This window comes from Gobio gobio (assembly GCF_949357685.1).
Source record: "Gobio gobio genome assembly, chromosome: 11".
NCBI lineage: Eukaryota > Metazoa > Chordata > Actinopteri > Cypriniformes > Gobionidae > Gobio > Gobio gobio.
Genome location: NC_137104.1, coordinates 24,904,827 through 24,929,400, shown reverse-complemented (window position 1 = coordinate 24,929,400; position 24,574 = coordinate 24,904,827). Strand labels below are relative to the sequence as shown.

At 37.8% G+C, this 24,574-nt stretch overlaps 1 protein-coding gene across 1 annotated transcript; it reads right to left on the bottom strand.

Annotated features, from left to right (window-relative positions):
- Positions 1-1,648: 1,648 nt before the first annotated feature.
- Positions 1,649-24,570, bottom strand: LOC307133442 (regulating synaptic membrane exocytosis protein 2-like; the record flags this gene model as incomplete). Its single annotated transcript, XM_079828527.1, has 4 exons — positions 1,649-1,690; positions 1,805-2,015; positions 23,887-24,059; positions 24,544-24,570. The coding sequence occupies 4 exons, from the start codon at positions 24,568-24,570 to the stop codon at positions 1,649-1,651; spliced, it is 453 nt and encodes a 150-aa protein (XP_079684653.1).
- Positions 24,571-24,574: the final 4 nt, after the last annotated feature.

The window sequence follows — 24,574 nt, the reverse complement described above, 5'->3', positions numbered from 1 at the left end:
CGAGATTGAGAAACATAAATAATTTAAACAAATTTACACAGCAAGAAAAGAGCTGTCTATTGTCTATGAAAGAAGAAAACTAATATCAGTGTAATTAAAAGTTGTGAAGTTAAATAGTTGATATAGATATGGAGAGAATTTAACATTTAAGCTCACATGTAGTAATTTTTATAGCTTTATTTGTTGATTCTAAAGCTTATTTATAATACCTTTTATACACCGATCAGGCATAGCATTATGACCACCTTCCTAATATTGTGTTGGTCCCCATTTTGCTGCCAAAACAGCCCTGACCCATCGAGACATGGACTCCACTAGACCCTTGAAGGTGTACTGTGGTATCTGACACCAAGATGTTAGCAGAAGATCCTTTAAGTCCTGTGTGCTGCGAGGTTGGGCCTCCATGGATCAGACTTGTGCAGCACATCCCTGGGAATACTGTTTCCATGAAAGGGTTTACAAGAATGCTTGGGTAGGTGGTACATGTCAAAGTAACATCCACATGGATGGCAGGACCCAAGGTTTCCAAGCAGAACATTGCTCAAAGCATCACACTGCCTCCACCGGCTTGCCTTCATCCCATAGTGCATCCTGGTGCCATGTGTTCCTCATGTAAGCGACGCACACATATCCGTCCATCCACGTGATGTAAATACTCAGTTGGTTCAGTTCTGATGCTCACATGCCCACTGTTGCCGCTTTTGGCGGTGGACAAGGGTCAGCATGGGCACCCTGACTGGTCTGCGGCTATGCAGCCCCCTACGCAACAAACTGTGATGCACTGTGTATTCTGACACCTTTCTATCAGAACCAGCATTAACTTCTTGAGCAATTTGAGCTACAGTAGCTCGTCTGTTTGATCAGACCACACGGGCCAGCCTTCACTCCCCACGTGCATCGATGAGCCTTGGCCGCCCATGATCCTTATGCTTGCCCATTTTTCCTGCTTCTAACACATCAACTTTGAGGAAACTATTTTTTAATTGCTGCTTAATATATCCTACCCACTAACAGGTGCCGTGATGAAGAGATAATCAGTGTTATTCACTTCACCTATAGTAATATTTTCATAATGCATAATGTTATGCCTGATCAGTGTATATTTATATTCATTTAAACTAAGTGCTTAATAATAATTGATCAACTAAAATTGTACATGTGTAATGAATTAAGGGTATAATAATTACGTAAATAATATCTAAATCATACAAAATTATTATTATAATTAAGCATTGCATAGGCCAGGTAATTTTGTCTTTAAAATCCTTTACTATGAAGTGACCTTTAATTTGGAGTAGAAACAGGGGGAGTGACTTTATTTCATCAGACATGTGTCACTTTGCTCACAGCTGATTGGTCCAATTTCAGCTGTTTTAGCTGAACACAGTTCAAAGCCAAACCACTTTTATGGTCCCTAAAACCCAGGCTTGGCACAAACTGAAACATACCTGTCTAGCCACCAGTCTAGCGGCTTCACGGTATAGGCCCCAGATCTACCAGGTAGGATTTGTAAGGTTTTGCCAACTCTAAATCTACTCTGAAGCTCAAAGTTTGTTCATGCAACAGGCCTCAGGAGTCAGGGAGACACTCAGGTATTTGAATATTGTGGGGCTTTATTTTCTTTTTACATTTCAGCACCCTCTTGTGGTCAAGGGATTAAATAGCTAACTTCCTGACTCAGAAACACAATCTGAAAGATGTTGAAATTGAACATAAGATACAGAGACACAGGGCCACATAAATTAGACAGGGTCTTTAAACAACTTGTCTACAGAGTTTATGATGAGAGAGGAGTCAGACGTACTTTGTTGGACCGGAGGGAGACGCGTCCTCCACAGCGTGCGCAGAACTTATTTTGGCAATAAGAACAGACGTGGCCGCAGCCATCGGCAAACTTGGTTTTGTGGCAGATCCCACAGGTGGGCGAGTCTCCCTTCTGCTCCGGATTCTTCTGAGCCTCCTCTCCGATCTTTTTCACCTGGTCCTTATACATCTCAAACTGCTGGTGCAACTTCCTGTGGAAAGCAGAAGGGGACATTTAGGTTTGGGTCATTTTAGTATTTTCTTGTAATTGTCTTGCTTTACATTTGAGGAGGAGAGTCAGGTGTGAAGAGCTGCTCCTGGATCAACTTGAGGGTACGTTTACACAAAGTTTTTCCTTTGCATTTTTCACATACAGATGACAACACTGTCAAGGCAATCCCCGTTCACACAGATTTGTGAAAACAAAACAAAAAAACTGCATTATGCATGCCATGCCAGTAGTTGGTGATTTCACTTTGTAAAGAAACACTACACGCCTATATAGCGGTGCAGGTATGACATCATTTTGTAGGCCAAAACGCAGAAACGAGTTAGCACTTCTCGTTCCATCATCCCAAAGTCAATATTTTTTTTTAACTGGTTTTTGGCTAAATGGCTGAAATTAGGTCTGTGGTGAACACAAGCTCAAGCCCAACTTGTGTTGTTTAAGTTGTTATGTATCTTGTAAACGGTGATTACTAACAAATGGCTAAATGGGACTACAGACTACATTTTCAGGCCCCCAAATGAATGACCAAAATGCATAATTCAGTTTTTTTCTGTTTGTCGTGTAAATGGCTCCTGAGTTTGTGCAATGACAGGTTTGTCACCTGTTAATTAACATTTATGCAAAACTGATTAGGGATATGAGAATAATTCAAGTGCTATTATGTTCAGCTTACCCTGCAATGTTACGGGAAAAAAAAGGGAAAAAACACCAAATTGGTTACACGATGGGGTGTCTTTTCAGTTAAAGCATTCATAATTTTTAATAAAAAATTTTTTTCTAACAATAAACTTTACATATTAAATTGTACCTCTTGTAAATTGTACCTCTTGTACCCTCTTAATTGTAAAATAAAGTATTTTTTCTATAATAAATTGAAAATGTATTATACACTCACTTAAAGGATTATTAGGAACACCTGTTCAATTTCTCATTAATGTAATTATCTAATCAACCAATCACATGGCAGTTGCTTCAATGCATTTAGGGGTGTGGTCCTGGTCAAGACAATCTCCTGAACTCCAAACTGAATGTCAGAATGGGAAAGAAAGGTGATTTAAGCAATTTTGAGCGTGGCATGGTTGTTGGTGCCAGACGGGCCGGTCTGAGTATTTCACAATCTGCTCAGTTACTGGGATTTTCACGCACAACCATTTCAAGGGTTTACAAAGAATGGTGTGAAAAGGGAAAAACATCCAGTATGCGGCAGTCCTGTGGGCGAAAATGCCTTGTTGATGCGAGAGGTCAGAGGAGAATGGGCCGACTGATTCAAGCTGATAGAAGAGCAACTTTGACTGAAATAACCATTCGTTACAACCGAGGTATGCAGCAAAGCATTTGTGAAGCCACAACACGCACAACCTTGAGGCGGATGGGCTACAACAGCAGAAGACCCCACCGGGTACCACTCATCTCCACTACAAATAGGAAAAAGGGGCTACAATTTGCACGAGCTCACCAAAATTGGACAGTTGAAGACTGGAAAAATGTTGCCTGGTCTGATGAGTCTCAATTTCTGTTGAGACATTCAGATGGTAGAGTCAGAATTTGGCCTAAACAGAATGAGAACATGGATCCATCATGCATTGTTACCACTGTGCAGGCTGGTGGTGGTGGTGTAATGGTGTGGGGGATGTTTTCTTGGCACACTTTAGGCCCCTTAGTGCCAATTGGGAATCGTTTAAATGCCACGGCCTACCTGAGCATTGTTTCTGACCATGTCCATCCCTTTATGACCACCATGTACCCATCCTCTGATGGCTACCCTAGCAGGATAATGCACCATGTCACAAAGCTGGAATCATTTCAAATTGGTTTCTTGAACATGACGATGAGTTCACTGTCCTAAAATGGCCCCCACAGTCACCAGATCTCAACCCAATAGAGCATCTTTGGGATGTGGTGGAACGGGAGCTTCGTGCCCTGGATGTGCATCCCACAAATCTCCATCAACTGCAAGATGCTATCCTATCAATATGGGCCAACATTTCTAAAGAATGCTTTCAGCACCTTGTTGAATCAATGCCACATAGAATTAAGGCAGTTCTGAAGGCGAAAGGGGGTCAAACACAGTATTATATGGTGTTCCTAATAATCCTTTAGGTGAGTGTTTACTTATCTTCCCATCATGTTGTAGAAGATTACTTTCTTGATGTCTAAACTTGAACAAAATGGATAATACCAAAACTGGTATGTTTTTCAACATTCATAGCAATTCATAAAATTTTGTAAATTATTGGTGAATTTGTCTGAATCGTATTCATCGTATTCATACATTTTTGTGCAAACTGCTTACACCAAACTGAGGGGTGGTCCTTTATGCTTCCTTTTTTTTTTTTTTTTTTTTTTTTTTATCATACGAATCAAACAAATTCATGTGTAAAATAATTGATTTTGATTGGATTGATTGGTTTTGAATTTTCATTCCTGCTGTAGTCTCTATAATAGCTCTCCAACAAATGTGAGATTTGCCGTTTAAATGCTTTAAGACACTAATTTGTACCAGTGTTGTTATTGTTAACTAGAATAAAAATATTTTTGTTCATTTTAATAAATCTGAAATAAAATAAAAATACAATATGAAAAAAACTGAAATGTTTCCTTGGCAAATGACTAATTAATACATTTAAGATTAAACTAAAACTGAAATAAAAAGCTAAATAGAAATGTAAAAAAAACAACTTAAAATTACAAAAACTAAAATTTAAATAAAAACTAATTCAGAATATTAATAAATGCTATAATTGTATACAATAAATACAAAAATAACACAGATTTGTACCAATTTAATGAAAAGTGCAAATACACTCTTACAGTTAGTGTCTAAAACCTTAATTGTTTGGCACATGAGTGTTGTGGTTCTTTGGGTTTAAGAGAGCACAGTAATTGCATTAATATAATAGGCTCTAAGCTTTGCATGGGTTAATTCCCCCTATTCTACATTCATCAGTGAAACAAGACAGTAACCATTGACAGGATGCGTATACTTTAATAAGATGCGTAAGATGATAAGAGAGAGTTCCAGTTTGACAAGATCCAAATCTAATGCAGACAGACTCAATCAATAATTTATCTAGAGAAAACACTTACTCATCACGTGATTATTGATCCAGAGGGTATTTTCCATTGTTTTTAAGTCGCATGGAACAGTGAAGTAGGCTATGTGACAGGGATGGGTTTTACTGTACATGTACTACAGATCATGATATTCAGTTTGAGCCCTAAAAATCGATAATGTGTCCACACTGAAACTATCTGACATTGTCTCTCTGCAAGAGTACATGAATATCCACTATCATCGGTCACGCATGGCTAATGGATTGAACGTGTTGACATACAATTTGGTAGATTGATGAAACCTTGAGTATGCGCATACTGTTAGCAGGGTTTTATCTGTTTGTGCACATGGTAACTTTCACCTGATTTAAAGGGTTAGTTCACCCAAAAATGAGAATTCTGTAATCATTTACTCACCCTCGAGTTGTTCCAAACCTGTATGAGTTTTTTTGTTCTGCTGTACACAAAGGGGGATATTTAAAAGAATGTTTGTAACCAAGCTGATCCCCCATTTACTACCACAGTATTTTTTTCCTCTATTATGGTAGTCAATGGGGAGCGAGATCTGTGAGTAAATTACTGTTTTATTTTTGGGTGAACTATCCATTTAAGTACTTTTGAACACAGAGCATTTCATAGTGACAAACTATTCACTACAGGGGGTCAAATTCACTACTAGACAATCACACCAGTTCTGCTTGGCACACTTGGATTAAACCACGTTGTGTTCCAGTCATTTTGACCCAAAGAAATTCCTGAAATTCTACTTAAGACCCAGGATTTTGTTTCCCCCAAAAAAGCTAGTTAATGTTATAAAAATGTACTGACTTATGACCGGCTTACAAAACATTTTTTGCTTTTAAATCTCTCAAGCTATGTCAAACATTGGATTCAATCTTTTTATCAACTTGTTTTCTTTAAATCCGCACAGGTTTTGTATTTGGAACTGATTGATCGAAGGCCTCATTGATCTGAGATTATGCACCTCATATACGTAAAAAAAAAAAAAAAAGAGTTAAAAAGTTAATAAGCTTCAGTGAAACTCTTCATCACGGCAACTGTTAGTGAGTGGGATAAATTAGGCACCAAGTAAACATTTTGTCCTCAAAGTTGATGTGTTATAAACAGGAAAAATGGGCAAGCGTAAGGATTTGAGCGAGTTTGACAAGGGCCAAAGTGTGATGGCTAGACGACTGGGTCAGAGCATGTCCAAAACTGCAGCTCTTGTGGGGTGTTTCCGGTCTGCAGTGGTCAGTATCTATCAAAACTGCTCCAAGGAAGGAACAGTGGTGAATTGACGAGCTACTGTAGCTCAAATTGCTCAAGAAGTTAATGCTGGTTCTGATAGAAAGGTGTCAGAATACACAGTGCATCGCAGTTTGTTGCGTATGGGGCTGCATAGCCTAAGACCAGTCAGGGTGCCCATGCTGACCCCTGTCCACCGTCGAAAGCGGCAACAGTGGGCATGTGAACATCAAAACTGGAGCACGGCGCAGTGGAAGAAGGTGGCCTGGTCTGATGACTCACGTTTTCTTTTACATCACTTGGATGGCCAGGAGCATGTGTTGCTTACCTGGAGAACACATGGCACTAGGATGCACTATGGGAAGAAGGCAAGATGGTGGAGGCAATGTGATGTTTTGGGCAATTTTCTGCTCGGAAACCTTGGGTTCTGCCATCCATGTGGATGTTACTTTGACACGTACCACCTACCTAAGCATTGTTGCAGACCATACACCCTTTCATGGAAACAGTATTCCCTGGGGCTGTGGTCTCTTTCAGCAGGATAATGCGCCCTGCCTCTAGTAAAAAAGGTTCAGGAATGGTTTGAGGAGCATAACAACGAGTTTGAGGTGTTGACTTGGCCTCCAAATTCCCCGGATCTCAATCCAATCGAGCATCTGTGGGATGTGCTGAACAAAGAAGTCCGATCCATGGAGGCCCCACCTCGCAATTTAAAGGACTTAAAGGATCTGCTGCTAAAATCTTGGTGCCAGATACCACAGCACACCTTCAGGAGTCTAGTGGAGTCCATGCCTCAACGGGTCAGGGCTGTTCTGGCAGCAAAAGGGGGACCAACACAATATTAGGACCTAATATTAGGTCTTAATGTTATGCCTGATTACATAATCTGTAATTGGAAAAAAAAAAACAAGCTAACAAAGAAATTGAATCCAATATTTGGTGATAATATAGTATAATGAGTGATTTAAAAGCAGAGATTTTAAAAGTCCAGGGTTTTTTTGATGGAACACCAAATTGTAAAGGATTTTTAGCACAGCACAAGGGAACTAGCTACTTTTAGCGGCATGAATTGAAGCCCCTGCACTGTACTTACGGCTTTGGCTCCTCCTCACTCGGGGACTTTGACTGAGGCTGAAGAACATTACTAACCAGCTCAGTGATTCCACTGAAAGGGTTCCACCTGTTCAGACAAGCATAGCAACATCAAGTGGCAAGAACCAAGGGATATGTTTTCTGTCCCGCTAACTCTTTGCATTTTGTGGGATTGGGCACCATGATTTTGCCAAGAAAGACATGTTCCTGGATCAACATCTTTTGTTGATCCTGGAACAACATTCCTGTCTAAAAATATAGTCCTACTCCTAACCCTATCCCTGCCTCTAAACCTAACACTACCCATAACTTAAACCTAATATGATTGTTTGATTAGAATGTTGTTCCAGGATCAACAAGGATGTTTTACTTGGTGAAATCACGTTCACCTTGTGGGTGTACACCAAGGAATCCCAAAAATCTTATTGAATGGTGCTTTAATTGCAAATGTTTGTGTGAATAAATAGAATCTTCTAACTGTTCACCCAAAAATGAAAAAAAAAAAATCATAATTTATACTCACCTTCATGTCAATGCAAACCTGAACACAAAAGGAGATGCTTAGCACACAGTTTACGCTGCTATTCTGTCTAATATCTCCTTTTGTGTTCCATAGAAGAAAGTCAAATAGGTTTAGAGAGACATGATGGTGAGTAAATTATGGCAGAAATGCATTTTAGGATGGACTATCCCTTTAAAAACACCAGCAATAGCTCATGATTTGTAAATGATCGTATAACAACAGTTAGGCCACAAATCTGTGAATATTAGAAACATTCATCAGTCAGTAAGTCCTTTGGGGTCAGTAATATTTACTAATATTTTTATTCAGCAAGGATGCATTAAATTGACACTAAATACATTCTATTTAAAATAAATGCTGTTCTTTTGAACACTATATTCATCAAATTATCCTAAAAAAATATCATGGTTTCCACTAAAATATTAAGCAGCACAACTGTTTTCAACATTGATGATAATAAGAAATATTAGCAGCAAACCAGCATTTAAGAATGATTTCTGAATGATCAGGGGAAAATGAAGACATTACATTTTAAAATATATTAAAATAGAAAACGCTTATTATTGTAAGAATACATGAGAATATTACAGTTTTTAACGCATTTTTGATCAGATAAATGAAGCCTTGGTAAATATAAAATACTTTTCAAACCCATTAAAAAATCTTACTGAACCCTATTTTACAGTCATTACATTGTAAAAATAAAAAATAAATAATTTTCTAATGCACTGTAAAAAATATTTTCTAATGGGGTAAGGCATAATATAACTTTCTTAAAGATATAGGGCCAGATTTACTAAACAGGGAAAATTAGCGTTAGAGAGTAATTCGGAAAAAGCGGTGGGAGTGGAAAGTTCTGCGAGTGATCTACTGATGACGCGCAAATTAAAGGGTTAGTTCACCCAAAAATGAAATTTCTTCCATTAATGACTCACCCCAATGTTGTTCCACACCCGTAAGACCTCCGTTCATCCTCGGAACACAGTTTAAGATATTTTAGATTTAGTCCGTGGGCTTTCAGTCCTTTGAATGTAAGTGTATGAACACTTTGCTGTCCACGTCCAGAAAGGTAATGAAAACATCATCAAAGTAGTCCATATGTGACATCATTTGGTTAGTTAGACTCTTTTGAAGCATCGACAATACATTTTGGTCCAAAAATAACAAAAACTAAGACTTTATTAAACATTGTCTTCTCTTCCGGTTTTGTTTGAATCCGCGTTCACGACGCCACAGTGACATGTGTATCTGGTATCTGCTATCGCACCAGATAACACGTCACAGCGTCTTACGTCAGCAGCGTAAGACGCTGATATTTTTATCTAAAATATCTTAAACTGTGTTCCGAGGATGAACGGAGGTCTTACGGGTGTGGAACAACATTGGGGTGAGTCATTAATGGAAAAATTTCATTTTTGGGTGAACTAACCCTTTAAAGAACACAGAAGCAGCCAGATAATTTCCATAATGACCAACACAATCTACCAAGAGCAACGCAAATTAGCGCAAATTGTGTGGTAAATAATGCCGCAAATACCAGTAAATTAACGAGGGCAAATCTTAGTAAATCACCTTGCATGATTCATTTAAATACTCTCCTCCCATAAATTTTGCATCTGAAAGGGAGGCACCTACAAATGCATATGCAATAAGGTCAGCCACAAAAATAACCCCGTCCACGCCTTTTCCCCCCTAATTTTCCAATGTGTGTTTTTAGTAAATCCTAACAGTAGTTTTTTAATGCCAAAAAGGGGTTTGCGCTGGCGCAAGCTGTTAGTAAATCTGGCCAATAGTCTCTTAAAACAAGTTTCAGCTTTAGGCTACTTCTCAAGTAAACTGATCTTGTTTGAAGGATTTTTTTCATGAAAACAAGAGTGTAATGCAATAGATCTGTGATCAGAGAAACAGCAGCATTAAGGGTGGAGAAAGAAGCCACAATACGAAAGCAGGTGAGTTTGAATCACAAGAGGACAGTAGTTCTGTACGGGAGCACTGTGGAGGGGCAACTAACCAATTACATGTACATATGGGTCACTACAGCAACACAAATTTGCTATTAAATGTACAACCCAGAGGTTAGTAAGATGAGAAAGCATGAACAGTTTCAGTAAATCAAAGTATTGTATTAAGAGATATAAAATACATCCAATAGGGAAAGGGGCCCTAGAAGGACTAGTACTGAGATTTCAACTATAGAACATCATAAAGCCAAATAACTGATCACAGGCCAGCTCTGAGGGATGTATCAGACAGCAAAGGGTGAAAAAAGCTCAAAGTACACTGAAAGAATTTGCTTGTACTCACTGAGCTGGTTGAGGCTTTGTGTCTTCTTTAGGAGGTTCCCTAAAAAGATATGTTCAACAGCTCATCACACACACAGGGCAAAACATAAGACAAAATCAAACACTGACAAATCATAAACAAATAAAATTATGGCATTATGAAGTCAGAAAACAAATTATAGCAAATATTAGAGCTGCCAAAATAATGTGCCTAATATTATTAAATAATATTATCATTACATTTCATGCTATTAATGCTATTTAATTATATATTTAGCATGATTTGGTAGACCTTTAAGAATCATGACTTTGCCAAGACAGCATTTTATGGAAGCTTGTTTCTGTCAGAATAAAAATTAAATAAGCTAACTGCAACTTTTTATCTCACAATTCTGACTATTTTTCTCGCAATTTTTTTTTTCTTTTTATCTCACAATTTGGAATCTTTTTCTCAGAATTCCAAGTTTATATCTAAAAAAGTCAGAATTGCGATGTTTATATCTTTATTTCCAGCAGTTGTGCTTATAGTTAAGTCTGCATTGCAAGATGAAAAGTCGCAATTACCTTTTTTTATATATATATTTTTTTTTCTGTGGCAGAAACAAGCTTCTATAGTATTTAATCATTTTCAAAGTTTGAAATGTAGGCTGGACATGTATGGCTCTGATAGTTCAGATTGTACAAGTGTGCTGGAGATTTCACACAGGAGGACTGTAGTGAAAATAATACTAAACCCACTGCAGATGACTATTTTTGCAACTCTTATTAGTATAAACTTTATTTTACAATGGAAATATTTCTGTTAATATATTGTGATACAAAATTATTCAAATTTAACATTTGAGATAAGATTTTAGATAATAAAAGAAAATTATGAAATCAATAAAGGCAGCCCCAATAAATAGGTAGATGATTATAAAAATAAACATGAGTCATGGGTGTTACAGAAACAGACACATACATAAACCATCACGAAATAAAAAATCATGTAAACATATGAAACATTTGAACAAAAAGAGAATAAATCATATATAATGAGAGAAATAGAACTGTTTTGCCTTATACGTGTTTTTTGGTATCGTAATGTTAAATTCATTTTTAATCTGAAGACCTTTTTTGTAAAACCCCACAAATGATGATTTGTATAACTTGACACACAGATCACATCCACAACGCTCAGGAGACTACTATTCTATTCTCATTATTTCTGCAGCATAAAGTATGCATACTCTACACATTTGTATGCTCAAATGTGCAGCATACAACCAGGACGCACTGCATGGGACACCATATCCCACAATGCAATGTGCTCATTTTGGCCTTCCATTTCCTGTCTAATGAAAAACTAATTGTGCACTATATATATATATATATATATATATATATATATATATATATATATATATATATATATATATATATATATATATATATATATATATATATATATATATATATATATATATATATATATATTAGTATGTAAACCTCAGCTTGTAGAAAAGCTACTTGTGATGAATTTTGATTAATCATGTGGCTCTTTGCCATTTGTATTTTATGGTGGTTGTAAGTGTATTACAGGTATAAAACACATTTTAGCACTTGGTATATTAAAGGGGTCATGAACTGAGAAATCTAATTTTCCTTGAGCTTTTTACATATAAGAGATCATCATACTATAAAAATAGCCTGTAAGTTTCAGAACGGAAAACTTCCTTGTTAGTCCAAAAACGGCTTTTATTGTAACCAAGCTCAGAGAACGACTCTGTCAATCTGTCATTTAAACTGAAATTTACACATGCTAAAAGTTTTTGAGAGAATTCCACATGTAATACTTAGCCATTTCATATGCAAAGATGTTAGCCAATCACAGCAGTGGGCGTTTACACTGAAGTCTCACAGCAGACACGCCCCTTCAAACAGAGCGTTTTATTTGCCTTTTGAGCAAATGCCTTTTATTTCTAAATTATGACAATTTTGATGTAAAAATCATAACATTACAAGTGGACCACAGGAAACATTATAAAACAATGCCGTCCATGACTCCCTTATCATTATATCAGTTAATTTTAAAGTAAATTCTTGAAACCTAAAATGATTCTACTGTATTTTTACAGTAATATGTTGGAAATCACAGATGTTTTTTGGACTGACAAAATATATTTGACACATAACATAAAAAGTGAAAACGATTTTTTTTTTTTAAAGATCATATCTGGACTCCATAACATGACACTAATATGGAATAGTACCCTTTTAACTGCAACTGTAAAAAAAAAAAAAAAATACAATTACTGTGCCGTTGTTGCATACTATAGTCTGTGTACAATGTAGCATACTTGTAGAGCAACTTTTTGAAGGCAGTGCAAATAAGCATAGGTTACTATAAGTGTTAATCCTGTTACACAACAGGTCTGACATAAGACTGATTACTTGAGGCTGAGGTCTCATATGTCACAGAAAGTAGTTTATGGCATCACGGGGGGTGAGGAAATTCTCAGGCTTTAATATGGAAATATTTTATGGTCAAAGAGCAATCAGTCCTCTGTGGAAATTCCAGTGTACGTTTGACCAGCTAAACACTGTGCCTCAGAGCAAGTAAAGAGATTACAACCTGTGATTATCCAATCAGCATTGGCCATTCCAAATGCCTGACACTAAGTCCTAATACAGTAAGGCTCTGATGCAGAGATCAAGTGCACTCGCACCACTGTAGCATTGTGCATGGTGTGTTTAGGATTGTTATTGTGTTTCGAAAATTACACATTCGATCTCCAAACAGATCCTCCGTACTCGCTGGTGAAGATGAAGCTGGAGGTTCCTCACAGTTGCATGTCTCACCCAAGACTTTGGACGTTCTTTTGAAGCGTACAACCAGTGAGGTGGTTTTCAATCTCTTGTGAAAATGTTCACTAGTTTTTATTGATCTGTGCAGTGCTTTACATTCTGAACTGTCTCACGGTGCTTTGCCGTAATTCTGTGGACATTGTGATCACTCAAATCCAGACAACAAGCAATATCCAAAGTCAATTGACCAATATTTAGTCATTTTGATAATATCCTCTTTTGTTGCAGAGAACAGTTCCTTCCTTTTGGCCATTTCACTAAAACCCACAAAATAACGTTCCAGGTAAAACAATTAGTTGTACACACCAAGCAGAACTGCGCAATATGCTTACAAAATATTTTATACAGTTTACATTTTCCAAGGCCGGACATCACTTTTGGCACTTCATAGAATGAGACCGTTTTACTCTGAATGGGGCAAATTCCAAAACTGAAACAATATTTGCTCAGCTAATATGTGTTCAGAATTCTAGGGCAAAACCACATCTAATGTTGATATTCAGTTACCCTCAAGTTGTTCCAGACCTGTATGAATTTTAATATTTTGAAGAAAATGGGTAACAGTATGGGGAAAAATACTATGGATGTCAATGGGGCCCATTTTGGTTACCAACATTCTTCAAAATATCTTGTTGTGTTTGGCAGAAGAAATAAATTCATACAGGTCTGGAACAACTTGAGGGTGAGTAAACGATGACCAAATTTTCATTTTTGAGTGAACTATCCCTTTTCATTAAGTGGCTAAGTGTATCTGACCAGGCATCCAATCACAAAGGGACTGAATGACTTTTAATGACTTCATTAAACAAGAGGCAGAGCATTCCCCAATTCTTAAATGCCCCACTCACAGTGTGCTCTAATCAGGAATACCCGAAGGATTTTCTCTTTTAAATTTGTCTTTGTGCATTATGTGACATTATGACACAGTTACAAAGACAAGTTCAGACAAGTTCAATCAAATTCCAACTCAGATGTTAAACGAAGTCTGAATTTAGCGTTTTTAGATAGACAACTTTATTTGTCATTTTGCAGACATGTTTTTCCAAAGCAAATTAGGGAGTGCTAATTGCTGGGACTCTCCCCCTGGAGCATCCTGGGGAAAAGTGCCTTACCCAAGGGCACAGAAGTGACAGGCGGTTCCCAGTAATTCATTTCATTAGTGGCCCTACCTGACACTAAACCAGCAACATTAACATTACCAGACCAGACCAGACATAACAGGCTCAATCCCAGCATAGATGAAGAAGTTATATGCATTGAATATTTCTGTGAACCATGGTACTGCAAACTGTAGTCAACACTTGCACATTTTTGTGTGCTATAATGCTAGATGCTTAGTGAACAAGAAATTAATAATCTGATACACTAAGTGCAGGCTATTCACACTAACTCCACCTACTGACGTCTGGTTGGGCCAGATAAAATTACGGAAGACACTGCATTGTCAATAGTAGCATGCAGGGGTGGCAGAAAGTTTTGACGCAAATCAACCCATGTTCGAATCCGCCTTTTGCCGAACTCGCTCTACTCCCTTTTCCCATCACATCAGATCAGAAAGGCATTTGGTATTTTGTGCCATTCACAACTTCTGACAATCGAAACAGAAATAATTGCGTACCATACTGTACTGCACTGTCCCGCTCAGTGTAAATGAACCATTGGTGTAAAGGCCGCTACATACTCCGCAAGAACAGAGAAAAAAGTTCTCGCTCCCAGGTTCTCACAGCTTGTTCTCGACAGAGCAGAACTTTTTTCTTGTGGGTGTCCGAGAACTATTGTGTGATTGGTCAGAATTTTAAAGTGGGCGGGGTTATTGCGGAGAAACGGAGATGTTCGGCACCTGCTTTTCTCGTGAAGTATGGAATGTACTGGCCAGAACACACTTAGTGTGAATAGAATCTATTGCTATTTAAACTTAGTGTAAATAGCATCTGTCGCTAAGAAAATATGCTATTCTCACTTGCAAATAGCCGCTGCCTAAAATAAATAACTTTTAATTGCTTTATTTAAAATAAAAATCCCATCTTTTCTGCATTGTTTTTTTCATTGTTCAGACAAATTAGACACCCTTGTGAAAAAAGAACGCTTTTAAAAAAGAGTACTTATTTCGGAAATAATATACATTATTTATGATATAATAATATACAAGACATTTCTCAAAATATCTTATTTTATTTTCCACGGAAGAAAGAAGGTCATACAGGTTTGAAATAAAAATTTTTACTTTTGTGTGAACTATCCCTTTAATTGCAAACTGAATGTAATGTTTTCATACACTTAAATGCATGTTAATTGAAATTAAATGAAAATGTATTAGTTATTTATGACAAAGGCTGACATTTTGACCCACTTAAGTAGGAATTAAATACATTGTATCGTATATGTAGTACTTTATATATAATTAAATAATTAATTTTACTATCTTTAAAATATGGTTAAAGTGTACTGCCGAATGTACAGACCAAGCGGCAACCTCCCGCAGTTTCTCTTGAAGCCAATACGGAAGTGACATATACTGCAATTCATTGACTGGCCGCTAGGGACAGGCTCCAGAAGCCATGTTAAAATTAAAATGCCCAACTTTACAGCAGATTAAAACATGTTTACAGCCTGGTACAAATTGTGGTTTTGGTCTACACGGCTAATTTTGCCCTTCATGACAACTGTGAGGGGGGAGAATTTTTTTATAACTCATTCGTTTACATTATATATAAAGCATTAAAGTTCTGCATAATTAGGGGCGTGGCCACTTCGAGTGACAGGTGGATAGCCATTTATCTGCTGTCTGTTAGTCATCGCGTCACTTCAGCTTCGCCCACGTCCCGCCTTTTTGTCCATTTTCTGTTATCCGGGAGTCACGCGCGATGATGAGCTGCCAAGATGGCAATGGCCATCTCGTCCATACTTTACGCTTCAAAACTGCTCATCAGAATCCTATGGGTGACGTCACGGACACTACGTCCATATTTTTTTACAGTCTATGGTAGGGATCAACCTATATGGATTTTTTTGTGCCGATGCCGATACCGATTTTTTTACGGGCTGCCGAGTTTCTTGAGCCGATATTTGGAGCCGATACTGCTTTTGCTCCCTCAATTTACAATCATAAAAATGACACAATGATCATGATGATAACAATTTAAAATTTACAATTTAAAAAAGGAACATTTATTGAACTAAAAAAAACTATATTTAACAAATAGTAAAAACAGGTGAGGTAGAACAAGAAAAAAAAGAGTTCAGTGGTGAAAATAAATTCTGAAAATAAATATTTAAGCATAAATAAAATAATTACACTATTGCACACAGTATCAACAAGCAAGCAGCATAATATAGTGCACACTAACTGTACTATACTTAATTTTAAAACTATTTACAACCTAGTCATTTAATGGTTACACTCTAAAAAATGCTAGGTTAAAAATAACCCAAGTTGGGTTGAATATGGACTAACCCAGCAATTGGAAGACATTGAAAAAATCTCCCAATGCTCCACGTGAAACTTCAGTCTTTCAACCTTTTACCATTGTGTCAATTCTCAATTGATTTTGATTAATATGCGCGAGGGAGGGAGAGCAAGACAGTTTGAAGACGGTGAGAGCTGCCTGTGGACGCCTGTCTGTAAATAATGCAGGGAAAAAAATATCGGCGAACGCAGCAGCCTTGTATCTTGATGCCGATACACGTAAAAATATCGGCCCGATATATCGGACGGCCGATATATCGGTCTAACACTAGTCTATGGTACAGACAAGCATTTATGGTAAACTAAAATATATTATAATGTAATTTGCATGAAAAAAGATTATTAAAACAAAATTATTTAAGACGTACTCAAGTAAAACTTTTTATTTTGACATTATTACAAAGTGCACTTAAGTCATGAAAGTGTACTCTCTTTAAGTACATTTAAGTGGCTTTTTTACTATTATCTGCAATTGAAATTCTTTTAAGATTTGATGTACACAACAAGTACATATTCAAAACAATTCAATTACGCAATTATACTTCCAAACTCACTCGACGGGTACAGCCAAAATCTGGCATCCCAGAATGGTCAAACAAGCGAACAAAGTTTTAAAGTCACATGTTTGCCAAGTCAACCTATAAATGGCTTAGAGCTGAATCTGCACATTAAACTAAAACACGAGAAAGATTAAAAAAATTTAACATTTATAAATGAAGCACCTCACCTTTAAATCCTGTTTGAAACGGCTGTCAATGTGGGCATTTCTAAACTTAAATGCACCAACATCTGTTTTCAACAAAGTATAAGAGTTTTTCCACCATCAGAGGTTTATCAGACCACTGTTCCATTCTCTAGGACGAACCCACCAGACGCCTCTTAAAGCAGAGCATGTGCGGAGACTTAAGTACTACTATCAAATCAGACACACAGAGACGAAGATACAAACTCTAACATGTAGCAGAGGGCCTGCACTTCTTGATGAATACTTAACCAGTACTCGACTGACTTTGCAAAAACTCTCTAATCTTCATAAGAAGCCTCATTTTTCCATAGATCATCACTCTTAGCACTTAATACTCAGGAGTGAGTGCACAAGATATGAACGTATCTGCTAGAAAGCACAGTGTCACCTCAGATGACCGTTTGTGCTGTGCTCTTTTAGCATGCTCTGCCAAAACACATTTCAAAATCAGCCACTGATATTGTGCAAAACTAGATTCAAAAACAGCTAGACGGACCAAATAGAATCAAACAGATTGCTCAACACAAGTCTTGAACTATTTTTTACTTTTATTTCCTAATTTTACACATGCAATTGCAACAGATTACTCTGAATGTGAACTCTGAACTGTATAACATGAACAGACTGATTTTTTTTTTTAACTGACGTTCAACTTTAGCATGGGTGTCTCAATGTATGATTTAAAGGGGTTATGAACTGCACTTTTTTATTATTATTTGTATAATGTTCTCTGATGTCCACTTATAATGTTATCAAGATTTTACATCGAAAAACATCCTAATTTAGAAGTAATAAGCTATTTTCTATCCTGATTTTAACCCTCTCTCCCGAACACTCCATTTTGATTGGCATGCCGCATTCAAGACTTGAAAGTAAATGCCCACTGTTTAAAAACGAATCCACAGCAAAATAAAGCGAACAAACGAACAGTGTCTTACTGATGCGATCTGACTCAAACTTCATCAACGAAATAAAGTTCATCCACGCTTTCTTAATGTTAGAATCACAAAGGATGGCAATGCAAAGACGCAAGAAGCACAAACTATGGATATTTTTCTTACACAAACGCATCGCTTCGCTTCAGAAGGCCTTTATTAACCCCCCAGAGCCGTGTGGAGCACTTTTATGATGGATGGATGCACCTTTATGGACTTCAAAACAGAAACAGCCATTCACAGCCATTATAAAGCTTGGAAGAGCCAGGACATTTTTAATAAACAGTAACTCTGATTTTATTTGTCTGAAAGAAGAATGTCATATACACCTAGGATGACTTGAGGGTGAGTAAATCATGGGCTAATTTTATTTTTTGGGTGAACTAACCCTTTAAGACCGACTGCACAGATCCAATATATATTATGTGCGCTTCTCTCTCTCAGCTGTTAACGTTCACTTAAAGGTATAGTTCACCCAAAAAAGAAAATTCTGTAATTTACTCATCCTCAAGTTGTTCCAAACCTGTATGGGTTTCTTTATTCTGCTGAACACAGAAGATATTTTGAAGAATGTTGGAAACCAAACAGTTTCTGGACCCCATTGACTTCCATAGTATTTTTACCTACTGTGGTAGTCAATGGGGATCTTACATTTTAGATTTTAAACCGCAATGCTTAAAAACATATGCAAACGATAAGCTTTCATGACTGTGCCGCACAGCAACGCATAAGCATGAGCATAACCGCGATAGAGACGATAGTCCAAAATCTCTACCAGTTGACAAATTTCTACCGGTTAATTGTGTCTCCGGCATATCGGCCAACCCTACTACATGACATGCGTGAATTGGTGGGTGTGGCTAAAAAGGCCATGATGTAGAAGTAGGCATTGATCTTCTGCAGAGGCGGTCTAACACTCTGGCAATAAAAGCTGTTTTTTGACTAACAAGGAAGTTTTGAGTTCTGAAACTTACAGGATATGCTAATAGTTCAATGACCTCTTATGGGCCCTATTTCAACGATCTGAGCACATGGTCTGAAACACCTGGTCTGAAGCACATGGCGCAGGTGCACTTAGGGCGTGTCCAAATCCACTTTTGCTAGTTTAATGACGGAAAAACTGGTCGGCGCACCAGGCTCAGGGTCCAAAAGGATTGTACCTAGTCTCTTAATGAGTCATGGGTGTGTTTTTGGCGTAACGTGCGTAACGTTTGGTTTGTGTTAAACCAGAGTCTCATCTCCCATTCCCTTTAAAAGCCACTTGCGCTTGCACCATGGCTGATTCGCTAATTACATGGAGGAATTTGCGATCGGAAAGACTGATCGCTTCTCCAGAGAGCAATCCTTTTATTTTTCATATTTAAAAAATGTTCGTGTGCTGCAGCGCATCCCTGTGTGTGTAATAAGCAGAGTGTACATATTCCTAATGCGTCCTTTAAATATTATACAAAAAAGACTGCGCTATTGACTTTAGACCAGGTTTTTGTTGGTCAAGGGTGCAGTCGTTTTCAGTTGCCTCAAAATTGCTACGCGCCTGAACACACCTTGTTTTTAGACCAGCAGGCCCATGGGCGAACAGATGGGCGTGAGTGCATTTGCTTTTTAAACAACGTGGCGCTGGACGTGAAAATAATAACTGTGCCGGGCTGAAACTAGCAAAAACACTAGCAAAAAAGACCTGGCGTCACATTGTGCCGGGTGAATAATAGCGTCATATGTGTTAAAATCAAGGAAAATTGTATTTCTCAATTTATGACCCCTTTAAACCCAAATACTATAAAACTACCATCAATTTAAGTTGTATTTTTGGAGTAGCATACAAACTAAAAGACACCAATAACTGCTCACTGGACTCAAACTGTCATATACCCCTGGGAAAACTAAAACACTCTTCTTAATTGTTATTCTTCGATTTTAAATCCATGACACTTAATTACACATTTGTGAGAAAGACATTGGTGAACTACACAGCCTACTAATTAATAACGCAGCGATCAGATTAAGCCACAGTATCCAACCCAGATCAGAGAGATTGACATCTGACCGTGTGACTGTGAGATCTCCACTGCCACAGGCCTTACAAAACTGTGTCAGTTAAACGAGTTCATGTCAGGTGCCAATACAGCCATAGAAAGAGATTATGTTCATTTAAAGTCTCCAAATGGAAGAATAAAACCGACGTTCATATAATGTTTTACAACATGAATGATTCCTAATGAGGTTTGATTAGAGAGATGTAGTTACATTTGTTTTTTAAATTCTAACTCAAAGTATGAGCATGAGTATTAGTGATTTTTTTGTTTAAGCATCATTAATTAGAGTGAAGTACAGTACAGTGCATAGCAATTAGTAATGTAGGATAATTGGACGGTTGAAATGTGACCAAAAGGCTTCCTGTTCTAAAATGTATTGTTTTTACTCCTCATGCTATAGTGTTACTTCCGTGTGGTCAAGTCAGGGAGTGAAAGCATTGATTTTTTAAGCTATCAATGTCCTACACAACAACAGTGTTAACGGATCATTTGGAGTTGAAGAATTTGCACTCAAAAATCACAAACATTACAGATTTATATGCACACATTGTAAGATTTTTTTAAGATTTTTTCTTTGGCTCACCACGGCTTTGATTAAAAACACAATAAAACAGTAATTGTGTGAACTGTTAATACCATTTAAAATATATTTTTCTATTGTAATTTAAAACGTAATATATTCCTGCTGAATTTTCAGACATTATTCAGACCATTTTGGGTGAACTATCCCTTTAAGTAAAGTGTTACCAAAATGCTTTAACATTATAAATGTCTTTACTGTCACGATTTAAATATTTTTAAAGAAAAAAGAAAAAAGAAAGTTACCATTTCAGCCATAATTCAGACATGCTGACATTATGCAGAACATTTAACGTTCAATTATATGGCTTATCAGAAACTGTCTTTTCTGACCTGCCACCACAAAAGTGTTATAAACACTATAGAGGCATCAAAACATGCCACTATCCCAAAAGTGCACTTTAAATCAGGTGATAATACATGACTTAAGGCCGGTGCACACTAAGAACGATAACTATATTTATATATTAGTTATATTATATATATATACTATATTATCGTCCACACCATACCATTCTGTTCATTCGAAGCACGTGCTTGTCTGCCGCTTTAAATGCTCAAGCTCATTACAGCAGGATGGATTCTGATTGGCTGTCAACGTTTTTATCATTCATCAAAAATCGTTCTGAAAGTGATTCCAACTATATAGTTTATTTGTGCCATTTTCGTTATAGCTGTTGTGTGAACTCTGCTATTTTTTTAATATTGAGAACAATTTTTAGAACTATATCTTTATTGTTATATTAATAGTGATCGTCCTTGGTATGAATGGGCCTTTAAGCATGGGAGGTGAGTTACACCAGTTTCAATTGGTTAGTTCATAACAGAATAGTCTCAGTTTTCTATTGACAAGCAGGCACATGGCAGAGGTATACTGCAGCTGGAGCTCACGCTGTTTGGCACCGATGGTGGTCAGGTGGCCTACAAACAGACCTGAGCGGGTACACTGGCACAGAATTGGAAGTTCACTGGGTTCACTCCAGCCTTGGAACTTAGAGCCAAGTGGGCCACGCCAGTAAATAATGTCTACTCTCTCTCTCTCTCTCTCTCTCTCTCTCTTTAAACAGAGAGCCGACCGCATCTGAGAGCACATCTTAATGGGAAGATGCAGAACCAGACTGCAAGATAAATAAAGATAAACAGATAAACTGCTAGATAAACAGATGCTTAATTATGGGATAGTATAATATAAATATTTTACATTCTTTCCAGTGCCTTGGGGCCTTGAGCAATACACTAGGTGAAATGTGGATAAAATCATGCAATTCAATTCACTTTGTCTCTAGTAAAGCAAAGTCCAGCAGTGCTTACACAGAAATAGCACATGACTGTAACATAGCGTAATCCAAGTTATGAGTAATTGATGATCATATTCGCGCAGACGTTCAGATGCTCGTGATTCCATTGAAGCACAAGATGCTCTTTTGGATCCTTCTCGAATCATGCTGGAAAACATGATCATCAGGTTTCATACAAACTCAAGTGCATGAGGTAAAACAAAAGAGGGGGCGAATTAAATACTAAGAAATGTAACAATTCATGCCAATTTTTTCACTCAAATTGTCATGCTGTTAATGTAGTTTGAAATGAAAATGTAATGGAATAGCACAAATAGTAGCATTTGACCCAAGAAATGCAAATGTTTAATCCATGTTATCCAGCATGATTTGAGAACATTGAGCTTCATTGGAAGCATCTGACCTTTTGAATTCAACACAGTCAAAAATATGCTTATATTTCTTTGATTAGTGACCTAGAAATAGTGCAGATCTTAATTTGTGTATGTCATGTCATAAATAAAAGTTTATTTCCAGGTTTATATATATATATATATATATATATATATATATATATATATATATATATATATATATATATATATATATATATATATATATATATATATATATATATATATATATATATATTGCTGTCAAATGATTAGTCGCATCCAAAATAAAATTAATTAGGCATATTTAATAAGGTATATTTTTGACTATGCTGAGTCCAAAAGGTCAGATTCTAATAATCTCACTGAAGCTCATTGTTTTCTAAAATCTGTACACTATTACAAACACAGAAGTAGAGGAAGTGTTGCATGTTACACTGCAGGACCTCACTGTCACTGCTTGACATCATGTCAACTACCCACCAACTAACAGGTGCACCCTTGCGATTAATACAGCATGTCAAGCAAACACAAGCACGGAGAGAGAGGCTGAGCTTTCTGTCAGCACACACCGCGCTCCATACGTGCATCGACTCGGGAGAAAACAGACATCCGCACTGCGAGCGCGAGTGGACAGCGCCGTGGTGCTGAAAACACCGCGCGGAGCTTCCATGGCAACCGCAATCGCGCAAATATGCGTGTCGCGTTAATGTTTAACGTCTGACCTATTCGACAGCACGCATTAAAACGTGTAGTAATCTCTGGTAAACGGCAGCTGATGGGATTTTTAGCGAAGATGGCGCCCACAGCTAACCCAACCCACCAGAGCCTCACAGAATGACCATAACTAAGACAAAATACTACATGCACACACGGCGCGGGCTACGAAAACCTCCGAGGCGCGTGACATCGACCTCTCTGGTGGTTAACCCGGGTATTTTGTCCGGGCCCCTCTCAACAATAGCCTAATATTGACAGTCTACGTAAGCAGACGTATTACATTTCAGGAGACAGTCAAGCTGAAAATGACAGGGAGCGTTTTAAAGAGACAAATGCAGCCATCACGAGCCCGTGACTGCAGCACTGCGAGCCCGCATACACTCTTTAAAATACAGGTTCCAAAAGGGGGGGGGGATCTCGGTGATGCCAAAGTTGAAGCGTCTTTGGTTCCCTAAAGAGCCTTTCAGTGAACAGTTCTGAAAAGAACCACAGGCTGAAGAACATTCGAATAATCTAAAGAACCCTTTTCCACTATTAAGAACCTTTTGTGGAATGAAACGTTAAAAGGTTCTCGATGGAACCATATGCCAATAAAGAACCAGTATTTGTAAGAGTGCCACTCTCGCCCCCTATTAAGGGCGCTGAACACAATCCGCTGGCTTACTTCAGCATGGACTGCTCTTTCTCCTCCTCTTTCTTCTGTCGGTCCATGACCGAGAGGATGATCTTCCTCTCCTCCTCGGTGAGGTGGCTCAGATCCGGCATGTCCGGCGGAGCAGGAGCCGCAGGGGATGCGGCCGGGGCCCCCCGAGCTGACATTTTCAGGTGGAGCTGCTCCTGAAAGAGCAATGGGTGAACATTAAATACATCTGCAGAGAATCCGTGCAGCCTACACATGTGCTCTTACTATAGACTGCCTGTGTTTATGGGATGCATAAATGTATTGATCTGGCTCTTAAAAATGACAGTGATGCCAAAGAAGAGACATTTTTAGTACCCCAAAGAACCTTTCAGTGAACAGTTCTTTTTAAGAGTGTATAGTAGCGTATATATTTTAAATTCCATTATGGCCTGATCATGAAGGCGGTATGTTTTAACACATTAGTTCATCTATGATACCATCATCATCATCACACACAGCCGGAGTGTGTGCATGGTAGATGTGGTACATTTAGAACATTATAAACGATAAACAGTGTAACCCCGTGACAGCATGGGGAACGCGTGTACTACGGTTCACAGTGTAGCTCGTCACGCTGGCTCATAAAAACAAGCATCTTCTGAGAATGAGGTGTAAAACCCTTGGGGCTTCTCGAGTTACATGCCGGTTTCCGGGAGCCGAGGGCATCCCG